The following is a 15,617-nucleotide window of genomic DNA, read 5'->3' as shown; positions in this document are numbered from 1 at the left end:
GGAGTGTCTTCATTTCTGAGTTAGAAGAGTATATATACTGTATTTCTACAAAAATAATGTGCACCTTCTACACTTGTTTACCAGCTGCTCCCCCTCTCCCATGTAAGGTATTTTCGTAAGCATACTGTGCTGATTTTTTTTTTTTCTTACAACCTATTAAAAAAAATAATTGGCATAGCAGTCATTATGAAAATACCTTGGGGGGGGTGGGGGTGGGGGAGAAGTTGGCAAACAAACATAGAGGGTGTGCCTTATTCATGTAAAATACTGTAAACATATTAGTATAAAAAATAAAACCTGTTGCCATTGAGTCAATTCCAACTCATATTGACCTATAGGACAGAATAGAACAGCCCCAAAGAATTTCCAAGGAGTGGCTAGTGGATTCAAACTGCTGACCTTTTGGTTAACAACTGAGCTCTTGACCACTTTGCCACCAGGGCTCCGAACAGATCAGTGTAAGTTAAGAATTTCAATATTTTATTCCCACTCACCAGTGAACCATTTTGCATGCCCTCTGAGATGTGGGACTCACTTTGGCGAGCACTAGACAAATCAGACATAATGAGATCAATTAGGAGGCTGTTGCGGTAGTCCAATGTGAAATGGTGATGATAGCTTTGATGGTAGTGAGGACGGGGAAAAGTGGACAAATGTGAACGATATTTAGGCCACGGAATCAGTGGGTACTGGTGATTGATTGGCTGTAAGGGTTTAGGTAAAGGGAGAAGTTAAAAGATGGCTTCTAAGTGTCTGACTCAAGCAGAGTTAGTGAATACTAGAAGTGAAGAGATGAATCTGTTTGGGATATGTGAATTTTGAAGTGCTTATGGGACATCCAAGTGAAAAAGGATGAGTTCGATTAATAGATCTGGAACTTGGGAGAGATACCAGAATGGGAGCATATATGTGTAACTGCCCAGGGAGAGTATGTAGTATGAGGAAAAATGCCTTCTTTAAATGTGTTTAATACAATCAATTAAACATTATATAATCAGGCACTAAAAACTTGTTTTTTATTTAATTAGGAGTGTATGGTGATGTACATCGAGTGAAGATTATGTTTAATAAGAAAGAAAATGCCTTGGTTCAAATGGCAGATGCAAATCAAGCTCAACTGGGTACTCATGAATAATAATAATAATGATAATCTGTTCTTGTTACGTGTGAATTTTCCTTCAAAACAAGCAAATGACTAGTTAGTGGGGATGTAATTTTACAGAATAGTACTTTTTTATGCTCCTGTCTACATTATCATTTTGACTTGCTTATATATATTTTAAGATTAAAAAAATATTTTTTACTCTTTGAAGTTTATCTTCTGGAACATATTGTTGATGTTTAGAGTTTGACTGTAGATTTCTTCATTAACACTAAACTAGTAAATGTGACTTGTTTCATTTTATTTATTCGTTTTCCTTCCAAATTAAGTTTTCTAGAACTGTTGAATAGCATAAAAGCTTGGGCAAACTTTATAATGACAGCACAAGAAAGTGTTGCTCCAAGGCCTTACTGTTATAAGGACTATCAAAATATTACTACTCGTTTTTTTTAAATGCTTTGCTTGAGATGAAACTAATGGATTCAGTAACCATTTACTGAGCACTTATGATGTTCTAGGCACTCTGCTAGGATGATAGCTATTTTTTATTTGTTTGGTTGAGTTTTTTAAAATACTGTTAGTATAGTAAAATAAGTCATGTAATACATTTCCCAGTGTAATAGTTTTTTGGGTTTTCAAGCCATTTTAACCTTCAAATGGACAATATAATTTTAAATGATTAAATAAGAAGAATTTATGATAACTTAGATAGATATACAGGATCTGTCTTAATACCCAAACTTGATTTATTTTCTTCCTGTGTCTTAGCAATGAACCATCTGAGTGGTCAGAGACTTTATGGAAAAGTGCTTCGTGCCACACTGTCCAAACATCAAGCAGTTCAGCTTCCTCGAGAGGGACAAGAAGACCAAGGTCTGACGAAGGATTTCAGCAATAGTCCTTTGCATCGCTTTAAAAAGCCTGGCTCTAAAAACTTCCAGAATATTTTTCCACCATCAGCCACCCTACATCTTTCCAACATCCCGTATGTATTTAATTAGTTGTTGTTCATTTAGATAATTGATATTCTAAAATGTATGGCTTGGGAGAGGTAATAAACTCTGAAATTATTCTGACTTGGCAGTTGTTATGGTCACCAGTTTCTGTGAAGTAATAGCTTATTTAGCATAATACATTTAAGAAGATTCTCTCTTCAGTCATATACTGCAAAAGTGAAAGATAACAGTGTTTGAAAAGCTTCTTTCCAAATAAAGAATTAGCAACTACATGTAGTCCCCAACTTAGGGTGGGGTTCTGTTCTGACAACTCTGTCATAAATGGTTCTGACGTAACTCAAATACTTCTTTTGTTCGAGTTTTCATTTTTATTGTCTTCTATTACCAGTGTTTTTATAAATCTGATGTTTGAACAACTGCAGTGAACATCTGAGAATGTTAACATCAGCAGATATATGCACTGCAACATTGTATGTAGTACATATTACTAACAATAAGATGTACCTGGAAAAAAAAAACCAGACCTAAGTGCAGTTTGTCATCGTAACTTGAATATGTCGTAAGTTAGAGACTCCCTATAGTTATGTTTTGGTTACTAAAGGGTACAAAAATAAGTTTCTGCAAAAATATTCCATTGGTACCTACTTGTCCATTCTTTTGTAGAAGACTCTTAAGTAGCCAGTATAGCAAAATCAAATAATTGATGTATCCAAGAATTTGTTTAAAAATTCTTTACCTTTTTTATCTCGAAGCAGTAAAGCATATACATCAACTACTTAAAAGCTAAATATTGTTTTCATGTGGCAACTCTACAGGTTTCTTCCTTAGCCAGTGTTGTAGTTGACTTGTTCTTTAGTTATCTTCTAACCCAGGAGTTGACAAACTACAGCCCATGAGACAACTCTGTTTTTGTATGACCTGTGAGCTAAGAGTAATTTTTACATTTTAAAATGGTTGGAAAAAAAAATTAAAGAGAGTATATTTTGTGACATGAGAAAATTAAATGAAGTTCCTATTTCAGCATCCATAAATAAAATTTCATGGAACATAGTCACACTAATTTATTTACATACAATCTGTGGCTGCTTTTGTGTTACAACAATAAACAGTTGAAACGGAGACTGCGTGGCCCACAAACCTAAGATATTTACAATCTGGCTTTTTACCAGAAACATCTGCCAACTCCTGTTCTAATGCTTGAAACCTTTGACCTACGAAAATAGCAGCTTTGTATAGCCTAAACTAATACACAAAGTGGGGTAAGCTTTAGAAAGGAGTAAAAGCTAGTGTGTGTGTGTGTGTGTGTGTGTGTGTGTGTAAAAATTTAAAGGCTGATGGAAGGGAGAAGAGTGAAGTTCTGAAACACTGAGAATCAGAATGAGAGCTGACTAGGAATAAAAATAATTGCTCAGTTACCACAGTTTAAAAAAAAAAAAACTGTCCCACAAAAAATGATAATAATTGCTCAAAATATTGTTGAATGCTTAGCCTCCCATCTAGTCTCTAGTTAGGCTACATGGAGGAACCATGAATCTGAGCTGGACAATGAAGCAAATGTCATGTCAGCTAGGAATCTTGGAGGAGTCACTTAAAAAAATTATTTTAGATTACATGGATCTAGAAATTTAGCATATGACATCATATTTAGGTATCGAGGCAATCTTTATTAGCTTCTTAAATATAGTATATTATGCAGGAGCTGGTCCTCAATTGCAGCCTGCATAGGATCTTGGGACTTTTAATTAGAAGAGGGAAAGAACATATTTTGAATCATCTAGCAATTCAGGGTGCTTTGTTATTGCTTTACATGTGTTACCTAATTTAATCCACATAATAACCTTTGGAAGTAAGGTCATTAGTTTCCTTTTACCAATGAAACTGGGAAGTAACATACCAACGGGATGAGAAATAGTATGTGAACTCAGATGTGTCTCCCTGCAAAGCTAGTTAGTGTTCTACTATACCATCCTAGTGGCCGTCACAAGAAGATGAATAAGAGCCTACTTTTAGTCAGTTGACTCATGTGATAGACCACTGATTAGTTACCTACTATTTGATAACAGATCATCCCAAAACTAAGCAGCATAACACAAAACTAAACATTGATCATCTCACACTGTTGCTGTGAGCCAGGAATCCAGGAGTGGCTTGGTTGGATAGTTTTGGCTGAGAGTCTCATAAAGTTGTAGTTAAGAGAAAATCATCGGAAGGCTTGACTGGGGCTAGAGGATCTGCTTCCAAAGGTGGCTTTCTCATGTGCCTGATTGATTACAGAAGGCCTCAGTTTCTTGCCACGAGGACCTCTCCATAGGGCTGCTTGAGTGTCCTTATGAAATGACATCTGGCTTCTTCCAAGAAAGAGGTCAAGGCAGAAATTGCAGTGTCTCTATGACCTAGCCTCAGAAGTAACACATAGTCAGAGTTCGCAATATCCTAATGATTGCAGCAGGTATCCCTATTCAGTATGTAAGGAAACGATCCAAGGACATGAATATTAGGAGGAATCTTAGTCTGGCTACCACATCCACCTCTTCAGAATTACCCTGAAAGCAGTTCAAAGAGTAGAACTCTAGACCATAGCAGACAAGTCAGAGCTAGGGAGGTATCAATTACTGAAGCCAGTGGTGTCAATAATAATCACTTTGAAAGAATAAATAATAGAAAGAATTTCTTGCCCTGTATATACCTGACTATGCCTTCTGCAAAGATTTGAAACAAAAATTGCATTGTTTGAGCACATCTATGTGACAACCTTGAATACCTTTTGGGGTACTTCCAAATCATGTTGTTTTTTTTTTTTTGAACATTTTATTGTGGTCTAGGTGAAAGTTTACAGAGCAAATTAGTTCCCATTCAACAATTTATATATAGCTTGTTTTGTGACATTGGTTGCAAACCCCTGAATGTGCCAGCCCTCTTCCCCCTTCCTCCCTGGGTTCTCCGTATCCATTTACCCAACTTTCCTACCCCTACCTTCCTTCTGTACTTTGCTTTTGGGCAAATGCTGCCCTTTAGGTGTCATACAGTTGATTGTTCTGAGGTGTACATTCCTCACTGGTGCTATTGTTCATTTTATAGGTCTTTCTGTTGTACGGCTATAATGTGATCTCTGGGAGTGATTTCAGTTCTAAGTTTTGAAGGGTGTCTAAGGCAAATCATGCCTTCATTGCATGGCTTAATTAGTCTGTGTTTGAAATGTAAAATACTGTAGAGATTTGATGATCGCCTAAGTTAATCTTAGCTTCATTTGAAATTTGGAACTAAGATAGTTGACTTTACCTCTCTGTGATGTTTTCACAGTCCTTCTGTTACAGTGGATGATCTGAAGAACCTTTTCACAGATGCTGGGTGCTCAGTGAAGGCTTTTAAATTTTTTCAGTAAGTCCTTACTTTCAGGAAACACATTAACATTATTTAATATGGGATGTAAAATTTTGAAATTATTCAATGAAGTCTTCTGGGGGAAGGGACAAGGAGGTTGGGAAGCAAAATTCTAAATATGTTTTATATTTCTTATATAATTTTTAGGAAAGATCGCAAAATGGCACTCATTCAATTGGGATCTGTGGAAGAAGCAATCCAGGCCCTCATTGAGCTTCATAACCATGACCTTGGAGAAAATCACCACCTCAGAGTTTCCTTTTCAAAATCCACAATCTAACTTTTCTGTGAATTTTTCTCCTAAGACTGGACCATAAAATCAGTAAAATCTTCAGACATAGACTGAAACAGCTCAAGACCAATTCTGCCTCTTTCATAAAAATAACTAAAAACTCTTGCTGAGTATGATGTCCAAGTATATTTAAAAAAATCAAGGGATGTTTTTTTTTTCCCCTGTTAGTATGTGATCAGAGTTTGCTTTTCCTTTAAACCATAGTTTCTTTGAAAATAACCTTCAGGAAAAAATATTTTTCAGTAATTTTAATTCCCTATATTAAATTGAATTTCAAGAGGACAGATTTCCTTTGAGTCCAGATTCGCCTTACACAGCATTTCTAAACACCTTTGTACTTTGAGAAGTTTAAACATACGGACTTTTTAAATTACCCAATGTACGTAGTTTAAATTACTTACAACCAAGTTTTTAACTTTATGATTCAGAAATTTGGCCCCTGTAGGAAATGATGTTCATTTATAAATTATTTGCCATATCTTGATAGTTGTTATTATTATACGTAAACAATTTGACTTGTATTAGAAGCAAATTTATAAATGTACATGTTTTCTTTCATTGGTTTCTTTTTTCTCTGGATGACACTCCTTTGAATAATGCATATCTTTAACTTTTTAAGGTTATTTGGAGAAACGAAGTATCTCCACTGTCCCCAGGGAAATTAAGCAGAACTAACCAGGATCTGTTACGGTGTCAGAATAATTAGTAGTTTTATTGGGAAAAATCATGTTTTAAATTTCAAAATGGCACTTATTTGTCAAGTAATATAATATGATCTTGGAAAACTTAAAAGGAAAAATAATCCTACATATAAACTACTTTTTTACAATTGTTTTCAGAAAAAAGTTTACAGTCTTAAGGAAAATATTCAGGTCTATCATATGGTTTGACAGATTTTTTAAAAGTTATTTTTGGTAAGGTCTTCTTTTAGAAAAAAAAAATCTCAAGGGTTTTTTGTACCACTGTAATCTCTAGTACTTAATCAGAATTACTGTGTATTTACTTAATTTCTTATTATGTGCCTTATTATGTGCTTATGATACAATAGGTTAGAGTTTTATCTAAATATCTTGAAAGCTGTATTGTGGGCTTTTGAGCATTTCATTTTGTTGTTTTCTTTCCCTGTTTTAGTAAGGATTTTAAAAGATTTTTTTTCATTGCAATTTTAAATGGTTTTCAATAAGTAGTAGTTTTTATTCAAATTTTTTGGTGCTTTGGTGCAGGCATTGGGTGGGGGAGGGTGAATGGTTTTCCGAATAACTCAGTGCACACCTGTAGGCCTCTTCACATTGTACCTGGTAGCAGTCATTGCCAGTTACAGCATTCCAATTTGGGCTGTCAATGTAAGTTTATGAATCCTGTCTCATCTTTATCACCCATCAGAATTTGTCTCAGGATTACTTGTTTTATCTCAGTACTCAAGTGAGAACTTGTTGTTCTTTGTTAATGTAACTTAATTTCTGAGTACCCACATATTTAGATTATGAGAAAGTGGGTTATCTCCCCCCCTTCTCTAGTTGAATGTAAGAATACATTTTAATGTTGCTTCAGTGATTGTGTAATGTAAGACTGTTTCCTTTTAATAAGAAACTTTGCTTTTGTTAATTATTCCTTCAAAGCTTGATCAGATATTTTAAAAACAGAATTTGTCAAAAGGATCGTTTTTGTCCACCCCCTTTACACTTTTAAGATTCTCGGAGTGGCTCATCTCAACTTTTACAAGAATATCTCAATCTCTTTGTTACATTCCAGCAATTAATTTGAACACAGGGAGGTTCTTACATGAGAAATATTAGAAAAATAAGAAGACTGTGAGAGATATTAAGTTGTTGAAAACAATTGACGAAACACTGAGCAACAGTTTGTTGGTAGAATAGGAGGGGGGCACACTAAACTGAAACCTTTCAAATGGGTCAGTTTAATACTGGCTGAATAGGTAAGTACAATGATTTATCTAGTTGAGTTTTTTTTGTTTTCCACTTACAAAATATAATTTTATCTAATACTGAGTAAGGGGAGGGAAAAAAAGCTTGAGAAATCTCCCAAAATTTGCTTCAGTTTTTTTTTTCCCCACACTATTATAATTTTCAGTGGCATTTTAAATTGGACTGTTTGACTTGCTTTGGGTTAAGAATTACTGTGTAATTTATTAAGTACTGATTCTTATAACATTCAGTGTAAGTGTAGCAAAAGTTACTGATAGCAGGAAGGCGATCATAATGGTGTTGAATGTAACTTTGAAGCAGGGAATGGCCTTTAAGTCAGAGAGAACATTTGAATCCTTTTCAGGGATTTGTGTATGTGTATAGATAAATGTATATACATACATACACAGTTCGAATATTGTACATATACATCCACATTGCATACATTTTAATTTATTGACAGAAAATTAATCAAATTAAGATTTGAAAAAGTGGGATATTTTTGTTTAAAAATAAAGTGTTTGGAACTGTCAGTATGTGTCTAAAATTAGCTGTAGCACATGGACATTGTCCATATTTGGCTATTTGCTGTTTGAATTATAGAGGTCTACAGTCTTTGTGTGGGCATGGTTTCTGTAAAAATTTTAAAAATCAGGGTGGTGGGAAAACTAGATGTGTGTATTTCTGTTTTGGCGTGCATTTATTCCGTCTTCTACGCAATGGTTTTTCGCTGTTGACCTGTCATAGTACCCTATTTTTAGGTTTATTTACTTTAAGGAGTATTGTCTTACCACTTTTGGAGGTGTCTTTTACACAAAGTATATATATTCAAGACTTTAAAAAAAGAGCAGTACACATTTAACAGTAGCAATTTATGCCAAAAAGTTTTACTTTGAGATTTAAATAACTTGTATAGCAGTACAGTGTGCTTTTTATAAAGTACAAATAGAAGAATGAGCCAGCATCTTAATTGATAACTTACCAGAGAGATTACCCAATAACTCTTAGAGAATGCCATGAATTGTTTAAGACTAAAGACTGTAATTAGTTGCTCGGAATGATGTTTCAGATTTTTGCTGTTTAGAGCTGCAGATCGCACAGTTTCTAGAGACAGTTGCTGCCTGCCTAATTCTTTATGGGAGCAAGGCCTACTTTGGCTACCTAGTGTGGTGATCAAATTGAGTGTAGATTTTGCTTCAGCTGGTGAAAAGTAGCTCTCACGAGTGCCTCTCTTTGAGTTTTACACAGACTTTTCAAAGCCTCCATGTCATTAGGCAGCAGTGTTTATACATTAAGTGTTTTGTCACACAGTTTCTCTTATGTTCCCACTAAGTATTTTTTGGACAAAAGATGACAAGCTCAGAAGTTTTTTGCTTTTTTTTTTTTTCCTCCAATGAGTCACTTAGGAACTGATCAGTTTCCCAAATTACCAGCCCATCTCAGAAGACCTAACGTGTACTGCGAGTTTTCAAATCAAGAAGAAACAGCACGACTATACGTAAAAGCATTTTTGTTGGCCTTTACTCTGCTGTTAAATAGAATAAAACTGCCAGACTGAAAATATTCTACTGTTGTGCTAAAAGAAATACAATTTAGATTGCACAGAGTTTTTCCTTTAAAGAAAATATAACTCAGCTGTGTTTTAAAAGAGCTATGTTGTTATATACAAGACTATTTGCAGTCTTTTTTTTTTTTTTTTCAGAGCAAATTGTAACAACTAGTTGTTGTGAATGGTTTTAAAAAACAGAAAATTAGTAAAATATTAATTTGGGGGTTTTATAGAGAGAGAGAAACAAAACAGGACCAAAGTTTATGTGCCTTCTTCAGTAGTCTTAATTGACTTTTTGTTCCTATTTCAGACTAAGGTAGTATCAGTATTCTGGTTTTCAGGAAGTATGTACTATATTGTTTTAAAAGAATGTTGTCCCACAAGCTATTCATACAAGCAAAGAATTGTAACTGTATAATTGACATCTCAGTTACACTTTTGCCTTTATCACATAATATTCATCATATAATGTTGTGCAGGTATCCAAGAACAGAGCTGATCTAAATCTTTGTGGTATTCATCTTAGTTTTTGTAACCTGAGGCATATGTTCCAGAGAACAGGGATATTTGTCTGGGCCAGTGACCTTGGTGATAATAGTCATAATCGATAGCTGCTTATGGTAAGCTTAAGTCAGCACTGTAAACAGATTTTTTTTTTTGTCGTTGTGTTATTTTCAGCCCTTGGATCTATGTAGTAGTTCTAATGACATATTTAATAGCTATTTTTTTTGGTGTCATTTAAAAAAAATCATATTCTGGCCTTTTTTTTTCTTTAGCATAGTTACCCAGATCTTTTAAAAATCCGTCACACATCCAGAAAGTACTAATGTTAAAGATTGCTGACCAAGCAGAATTTTGCATCAAAATGTCACCTCATTGCTCTGACCAAAGACTGTTCTGGTTTTAACTCCTCTCTGTTAAGCATTTTTTTCCAAGCTCCTTTCTGAAAGAAGACCCAATGCAAAGCGGCCTTTACTTTCTATTTCCTATTGGTGAATAGACTACTTAAAGAAAATGGGAGTTTAAATGTGAACAGAATGGATTAGGATGACAAGGGTTTGATGGGCATTTTCAGTACTGTATTCAAGAAAAAAAATAGCACAGCTAGGAGCCTCTGACATTGTCTTGTGTTTTATGTGATCTGTTCATAAAATTCCCTTTTTCAGTTTGTGAGAGTGTTCATCTAACAGAAGAAAATGCTGTAAATATTTGTAACAACATTTTTTTTTAAGCAGGCCAAAAAAACAAAAACAAACAAAAAAAAAGGTTTTTGGGAACAAGTTAACATATAAAGTGGTTTTATATAAAACATCAATTGTCTTGTATATTTTGATAAGCAACAGTACCAGTTTTCATTTGTAACACAGTTTGTGACATTGGAAGAAAAGGATTCTGCGATTGTTGATATGAATTATGTTATAAATGCAAAGAGAAGATGAATATTAAAAACATATTTTCTAAATGCGTAGTGCATGGTTAATTCAAGCTTCTGTACACTACAATATATTCCATTTTCTTTCAGTTTGTATATTTGCTGACTATTACTTGATATCTCTGATCTCTTTTCCTAACAACTATAGCATTGTAGCATGCCTTTTAATAAATGTCATGACATCTGTACTCTCTTAAAATTTTTCTGTGTTCTTGTCTGTGCTTTGGGTTTTCCCTTGTCTTACCTGTAATTCTAATGATGTCATATTTTCTTTTTTTTTTTTCATAGCCATCCATCTAAATTTGTCCTAGTTAGAGACAATATAGCAAGTGTATAATCAGAGGAACTTAAAACACGACCCCTAATAAAAATACTAACCACTTCTCTTAGTTAAGGAACAGCTCTTGTTTTCATGAGCAAAGTGCTTTTCTAGTTTTTCTGTAATGTGGGCTTCTGCAGCACATGAGGTGCTCTCTTACTTGTGCTCGCTTGTGCTCCCTCCCCTTCACACACATACACACCACACAGCGCATACTCCCTGGAGTTGGAAAACTTTGTCCCATAGTTGACTTCCCAGTAGGACTGCTAATATAACGTGCTTTGAAACATGAGGTGTGATCTTGGCATCCAAACCAATTTTGTGCTCTTTTTACCTAAAGGGTAACATAGTTGCCAACTGATTGTATATAGCTAAAAAAACTAGACAAATCGCTTATTTCTGGTTTGTTTAAAGAGTTGTCGGGTTGCAGAAGTATAAGTAGACATAATTATCTTAATCTTTTACTCAAGGATCTCTTGGAAGTTGGAATTTATTTTTAGTAGGAAGGAAAATCAGGTAACCACAACTATCAATACTGATCTTTGCTGGTTCATCTGTAAAAATCTATTGTCTCCATAAATAGATGATTTATTTACTTATTTTCTTTCTTGGCATAAGAGGCATTTTTATCAAGAAAAGATAAAATAACCCTGTGGTCAAATGAGACTTTTATAAACTTGATTGATGATGAAATGCTTATTTATACAGCAGAGGGCTTATACCCGGCATTAAAAGGCATAGAGTCATACAATTTTGAGCATAAATGGACCATAGAGATCACATAGCTCAATTTCTACTTTTCGAAGATAAGTGGCACAGAGCTGGGGGTGACTTAGCCAAGGCCATGTGGCCAGTTAATTGCAGAGCTAAACTAGAAGCCAGGTCTTCTTGACTTTAAAAGTCCTCTCTCTCTATTGTACTTAGAGATGCTGCAGTTCTGTCCTGCCAAGTGCTGCTAGGTTTATGATGGTGAAGGTCCGTACTCGGGACTGGGGTGGTTGCATATTCTGAAAACTACCATCGTGGCTGAAGAAGATAATAAAGCAATGGCAATTTTTGGAGAACAAATGTATTTTGATCTTTAAAAAATAGTATTTTTTAACCATACTATTGTCGCAAAAGGTTGGCAGTTTGAATCCACCAGGCACTCCTTGAAAACTCTGTGGGGCAGTCCTCTGTCCTGTAGGGCTGCTATGAGTCAGTCGACTCGACAGCAAGGGGTTAGTGTGGTAGCAGTGTGAGCACCGAGTATACTGGCTTGCCACAGCCTTGCATCTTTACGTAGTGTGGAAGGCACAGACTTTTCAAAGTCAAGTCTGCCATCGCTCGGTTTGTGTAGCCAGAGGTGCAGAAGAATCAGCCTAGCAAACACATGGCTGGGAATTATTTAACGGCATTCAAAGTCAGCTCTCTTTGTGGTAGTTATTTACCTTTAAATTCCCCAGTGTAATTTTCTAAAGGTTTTCTTATGTAATTGACTCGAAGTTGGGTCACTTAAACCTTTCTTGAACGTTTTTCTGGCAAAGACTGAATATCAGGAAGGAAGAGTTTTCCCTAGCGGTTTTCCCAAGGAACTTTTGGGTCTACCCCTGACACAAGAAGAAGTTAGCTGGATTTATTCTGCAGCTGGACCAGGTGAAGTTAGGATTTTTCTTGGAAACTAATATCAAAATCCTTGTCCTTTGGAGCATGATCATGATGAGAAAATGAAAAGCATTTAAAAAAAATTGATTTTTGTTAGGAATGCTTGAACAAAATTAGTATTTGAGCCTTTATATTTCAGATTCAATGTCTTCACAGCTTCAACTATATATTTAAAAAAAAAAAACTCAATTGCAAGTTTGCGATTTTGAAAAAGTTAGCCTCTTCTCAAAGTAGGTCGAAAGTTGCTAAATTTAGAATATTTATTTGGCCACCAACACACTGCAATATAGAACAGAAGATTGTACAAATTTAGTGTTGGCATTTAGGTATTCAGAGAGAGAGACAAATCCAGTTGTCGTTGAGTAAACTCTGACTCATGGTGATTCCGTGTGCGCAGAGTAGAACTGCTCCATAGAGTTTCCAAGGCTGTGACCTTGGAGAAGCAGATCACCAGGCCCATCTTTCGAGGTGCCTCTAGGTGGGTTTGAACCACTGACTAGTAGTTGAGCGCTTAACAGTTTTCACCACCCAGGTACTTGTAGTTGTTTTCTACCTGCTCCCTAGTTGCCCTGATGACCTACAGTCTTTTAGCTTCCTGCCGGGGATTCTAAAAGCTGCAGCACGCCCATTCTTTGTCCTTTTCTTCTCTTTCCCTCCTGTGCTCAGGTTCTCATCCCCTCCTACCTCCTCAGAGATCCCTATCCATTCTCTATCCGTTGTTCTTTCTCCTGCTTTTCCCATCTCTTCTGTTCTACTGGATTTTCTTATCCACCTTTTTAAATGCTCAAGCCTCTACCATCTTAAACAACACAACATCCAAAATGTTCCTTTGCCTAAACCTCTATTTCCCATCTTCCCCTTTACAGCCAAACTTCCAAACAGAATTGTCTCTTCTTCATCTTCCCACAGTCATCAAAGTCCTCTCCCCACCCCAGTTTTTTTGCCACATCATAAGCAGTTGCTGTTCAGTCAGTTCTGACTCAAAGTGACCCCATGTGCACCAGACTGGACCTATGTTCCGTAGGGTTTTCAGTGGATGATTTTTTTGGAAGTAGATCACAAGGCTTTTCTTCGAAGGTGTCTCCGGGTAGACTCGAACTTCCAATCTTTCCATTAACTAGCCACTGAGCACATTAACCATTTGCATCATCCAGGGATTCCATTTGCTACATCATAGCAACTTGATTTAAAAAAAAAAAAAAATCTACCCTCACCTTAAAACAGAAAACACTATGTTTGCAGTAGGAATTGTAACACAAATAGCACCAAACATGCAATACAAATAACATCCTTGGCTAACAAATATGTCCAAGCACCACCTTGATTGTACAGCTTGTGTGTGAATGCTTTCTCACTCCATATTCTCCACTTGCCTGTCAGACAAGAATGTCAAGCTTGAATCTCGTATTTTGTATCAGGACAATGAGTCTTTCAATGGAAGTATTTTGTGTTTTTTCAAGTATACTTCCTCCCCAGTCTGAGATTCTAATATGTAGCCCTTGTACCCCCAGTTGAGAATCACTGCCCTACAGATGATAAACATTTAGGGAAATAAGAATTCCTTCTTTCTCCTAAGTAGACTCCGGGCTGAGCCTTTCTGCACCAGTGGCAATGACAGCCCCGGGATGTATGGACGATCAGAATGCAAACAGCCTTGCAGTTAGGGCCTCTGAATGACAGCTGACCTTTTCTCTCACGGTGGAAATGTTGTCATGTTTCTCTCAATTTATGACTAAGAATGTCATCACCCTCGATCTTTCTATTCTGATTACCAGCCACTATATAAATAACACAGCTACATGTAATGGAGTTTCCAAAGATTGTAGACATATTTAAAAGGGGGTGATTTTTTTGGGTGCTTTAGCTGAAAGTTTACAGCTCAAGTTAATTTCTCATTCAAAAATTTATACACATATTGTGAAAAGGATGTGATTGTTTATTTAAGGAATAGCAGAGAGAGAACTTGGAGAGGTAATGCCTCTGGTGAGATCAAGGGAATTACACCCCAAGTATCTTCAGATAGGAAAGAATTTGAAGATAACCCCTGGCTCTAACCTCGGGAAATTATTGAATGTGCGTTCATTCAGCACACTCTTAAGCACTCTGAGGTCCTGTCGTCACAGAGTCAGACAAGATAATGCTTCTGAATCTTGGCTAGTGGGAAAAAGATAACAGGCATTTATTAAGCATTATAAGAGGTTTTTATAAAAAACCAGAGGAGCACAATGGTTGACAAAGGAGCCAGAGTGAAGTCTGGACAGGGCCTTGAATGATGTATTAGGAGAGCCTGGGTGATGCTGTGGTAATCCTCATTGAATCCCTTGCCGTTGAGTCGATTCTGACTAAGAGTGACCCTGTAGGATGGAGTAGAACTGCCCCATAGGGCTTCCAAAGCTGTAATCTTTATGGCAGCAGACTGCCACATCTTTCTCCCGCAGAGCGGCTGCTGTGTTAGAACTGCCAACCTCTCTGTTAGCAGCCAAGTGCTTAACCATTGTGCTACCAGGGCTCCCTGTGGTAACAGATAAACCCTGAAAATTAAGGGCTTACCACAATAAAAGTTCGTTTCTATGGGCTGGGTGACCATCCTCCATCTTGTAGCTGTGCTATCTAAAAGCACATTGCCTCCAGTGTCACCTCAGCAGGAAGAGACCAATGGTTCTTAAGTACTCCAGCTTTTAAATGCCTTGTCTGGTCTCCAGAAAGCCATGTACAGTGCATTCTGGAGTCATCATGTTCTAAAAGACCAGTGGACTGAATCTAACAATGTAAAATGTAATGGGCATGCATTTAAAATCCTATATTTGAAATAAAATAAATAAATGAATGAATCTTATACTTGAGTTAAAATTTGGGTGTACTAATTTTTTTTTTTTTTTTTAAAGGGGTTTACTACAGTACCTGTGGAGAAAGATCCAATTGATTCTACACTGGCCAGCCTATTTCAAGAGTATTGGGTTCAGTTTTGGGTATAAACTCTTTAGATAGATGTAGTTTAAAAAAAAAAAGGAATTTGC

General features: G+C 36.1%; 1 protein-coding gene across 4 annotated transcripts in view; it reads left to right on the top strand.

Annotated features, from left to right (window-relative positions):
• PTBP3 (polypyrimidine tract binding protein 3) overlaps nt 1-10,750 on the top strand; it is a 108,085-nt gene extending 97,335 nt beyond the window's left edge. For 2 of the 4 annotated variants that reach the window (XM_049895627.1, XM_049895628.1), the window contains exons 9-12: nt 1,029-1,121; nt 1,871-2,087; nt 5,359-5,436; nt 5,587-10,750. In XM_049895627.1, the coding sequence (XP_049751584.1) occupies nt 1,029-1,121; nt 1,871-2,087; nt 5,359-5,436; nt 5,587-5,719 (521 nt within the window). In that variant the 3' untranslated portion in view covers nt 5,720-10,750. The remainder of the gene's footprint in view (nt 1-1,028; nt 1,122-1,870; nt 2,088-5,358; nt 5,437-5,586) is intronic. The other 2 variants (XM_049895626.1, XM_049895625.1) reach the window with 1 other exon arrangement.
• Nucleotides 10,751-15,617: the final 4,867 nt, after the last annotated feature.

This window comes from Elephas maximus, chromosome 9, assembly GCF_024166365.1.
Source record: "Elephas maximus indicus isolate mEleMax1 chromosome 9, mEleMax1 primary haplotype, whole genome shotgun sequence".
Taxonomy (NCBI): domain Eukaryota; kingdom Metazoa; phylum Chordata; class Mammalia; order Proboscidea; family Elephantidae; genus Elephas; species Elephas maximus.
The sequence above is the reverse complement of the archived record's forward strand: the minus strand, read 5'-3'. Positions and strand labels throughout refer to the sequence as shown.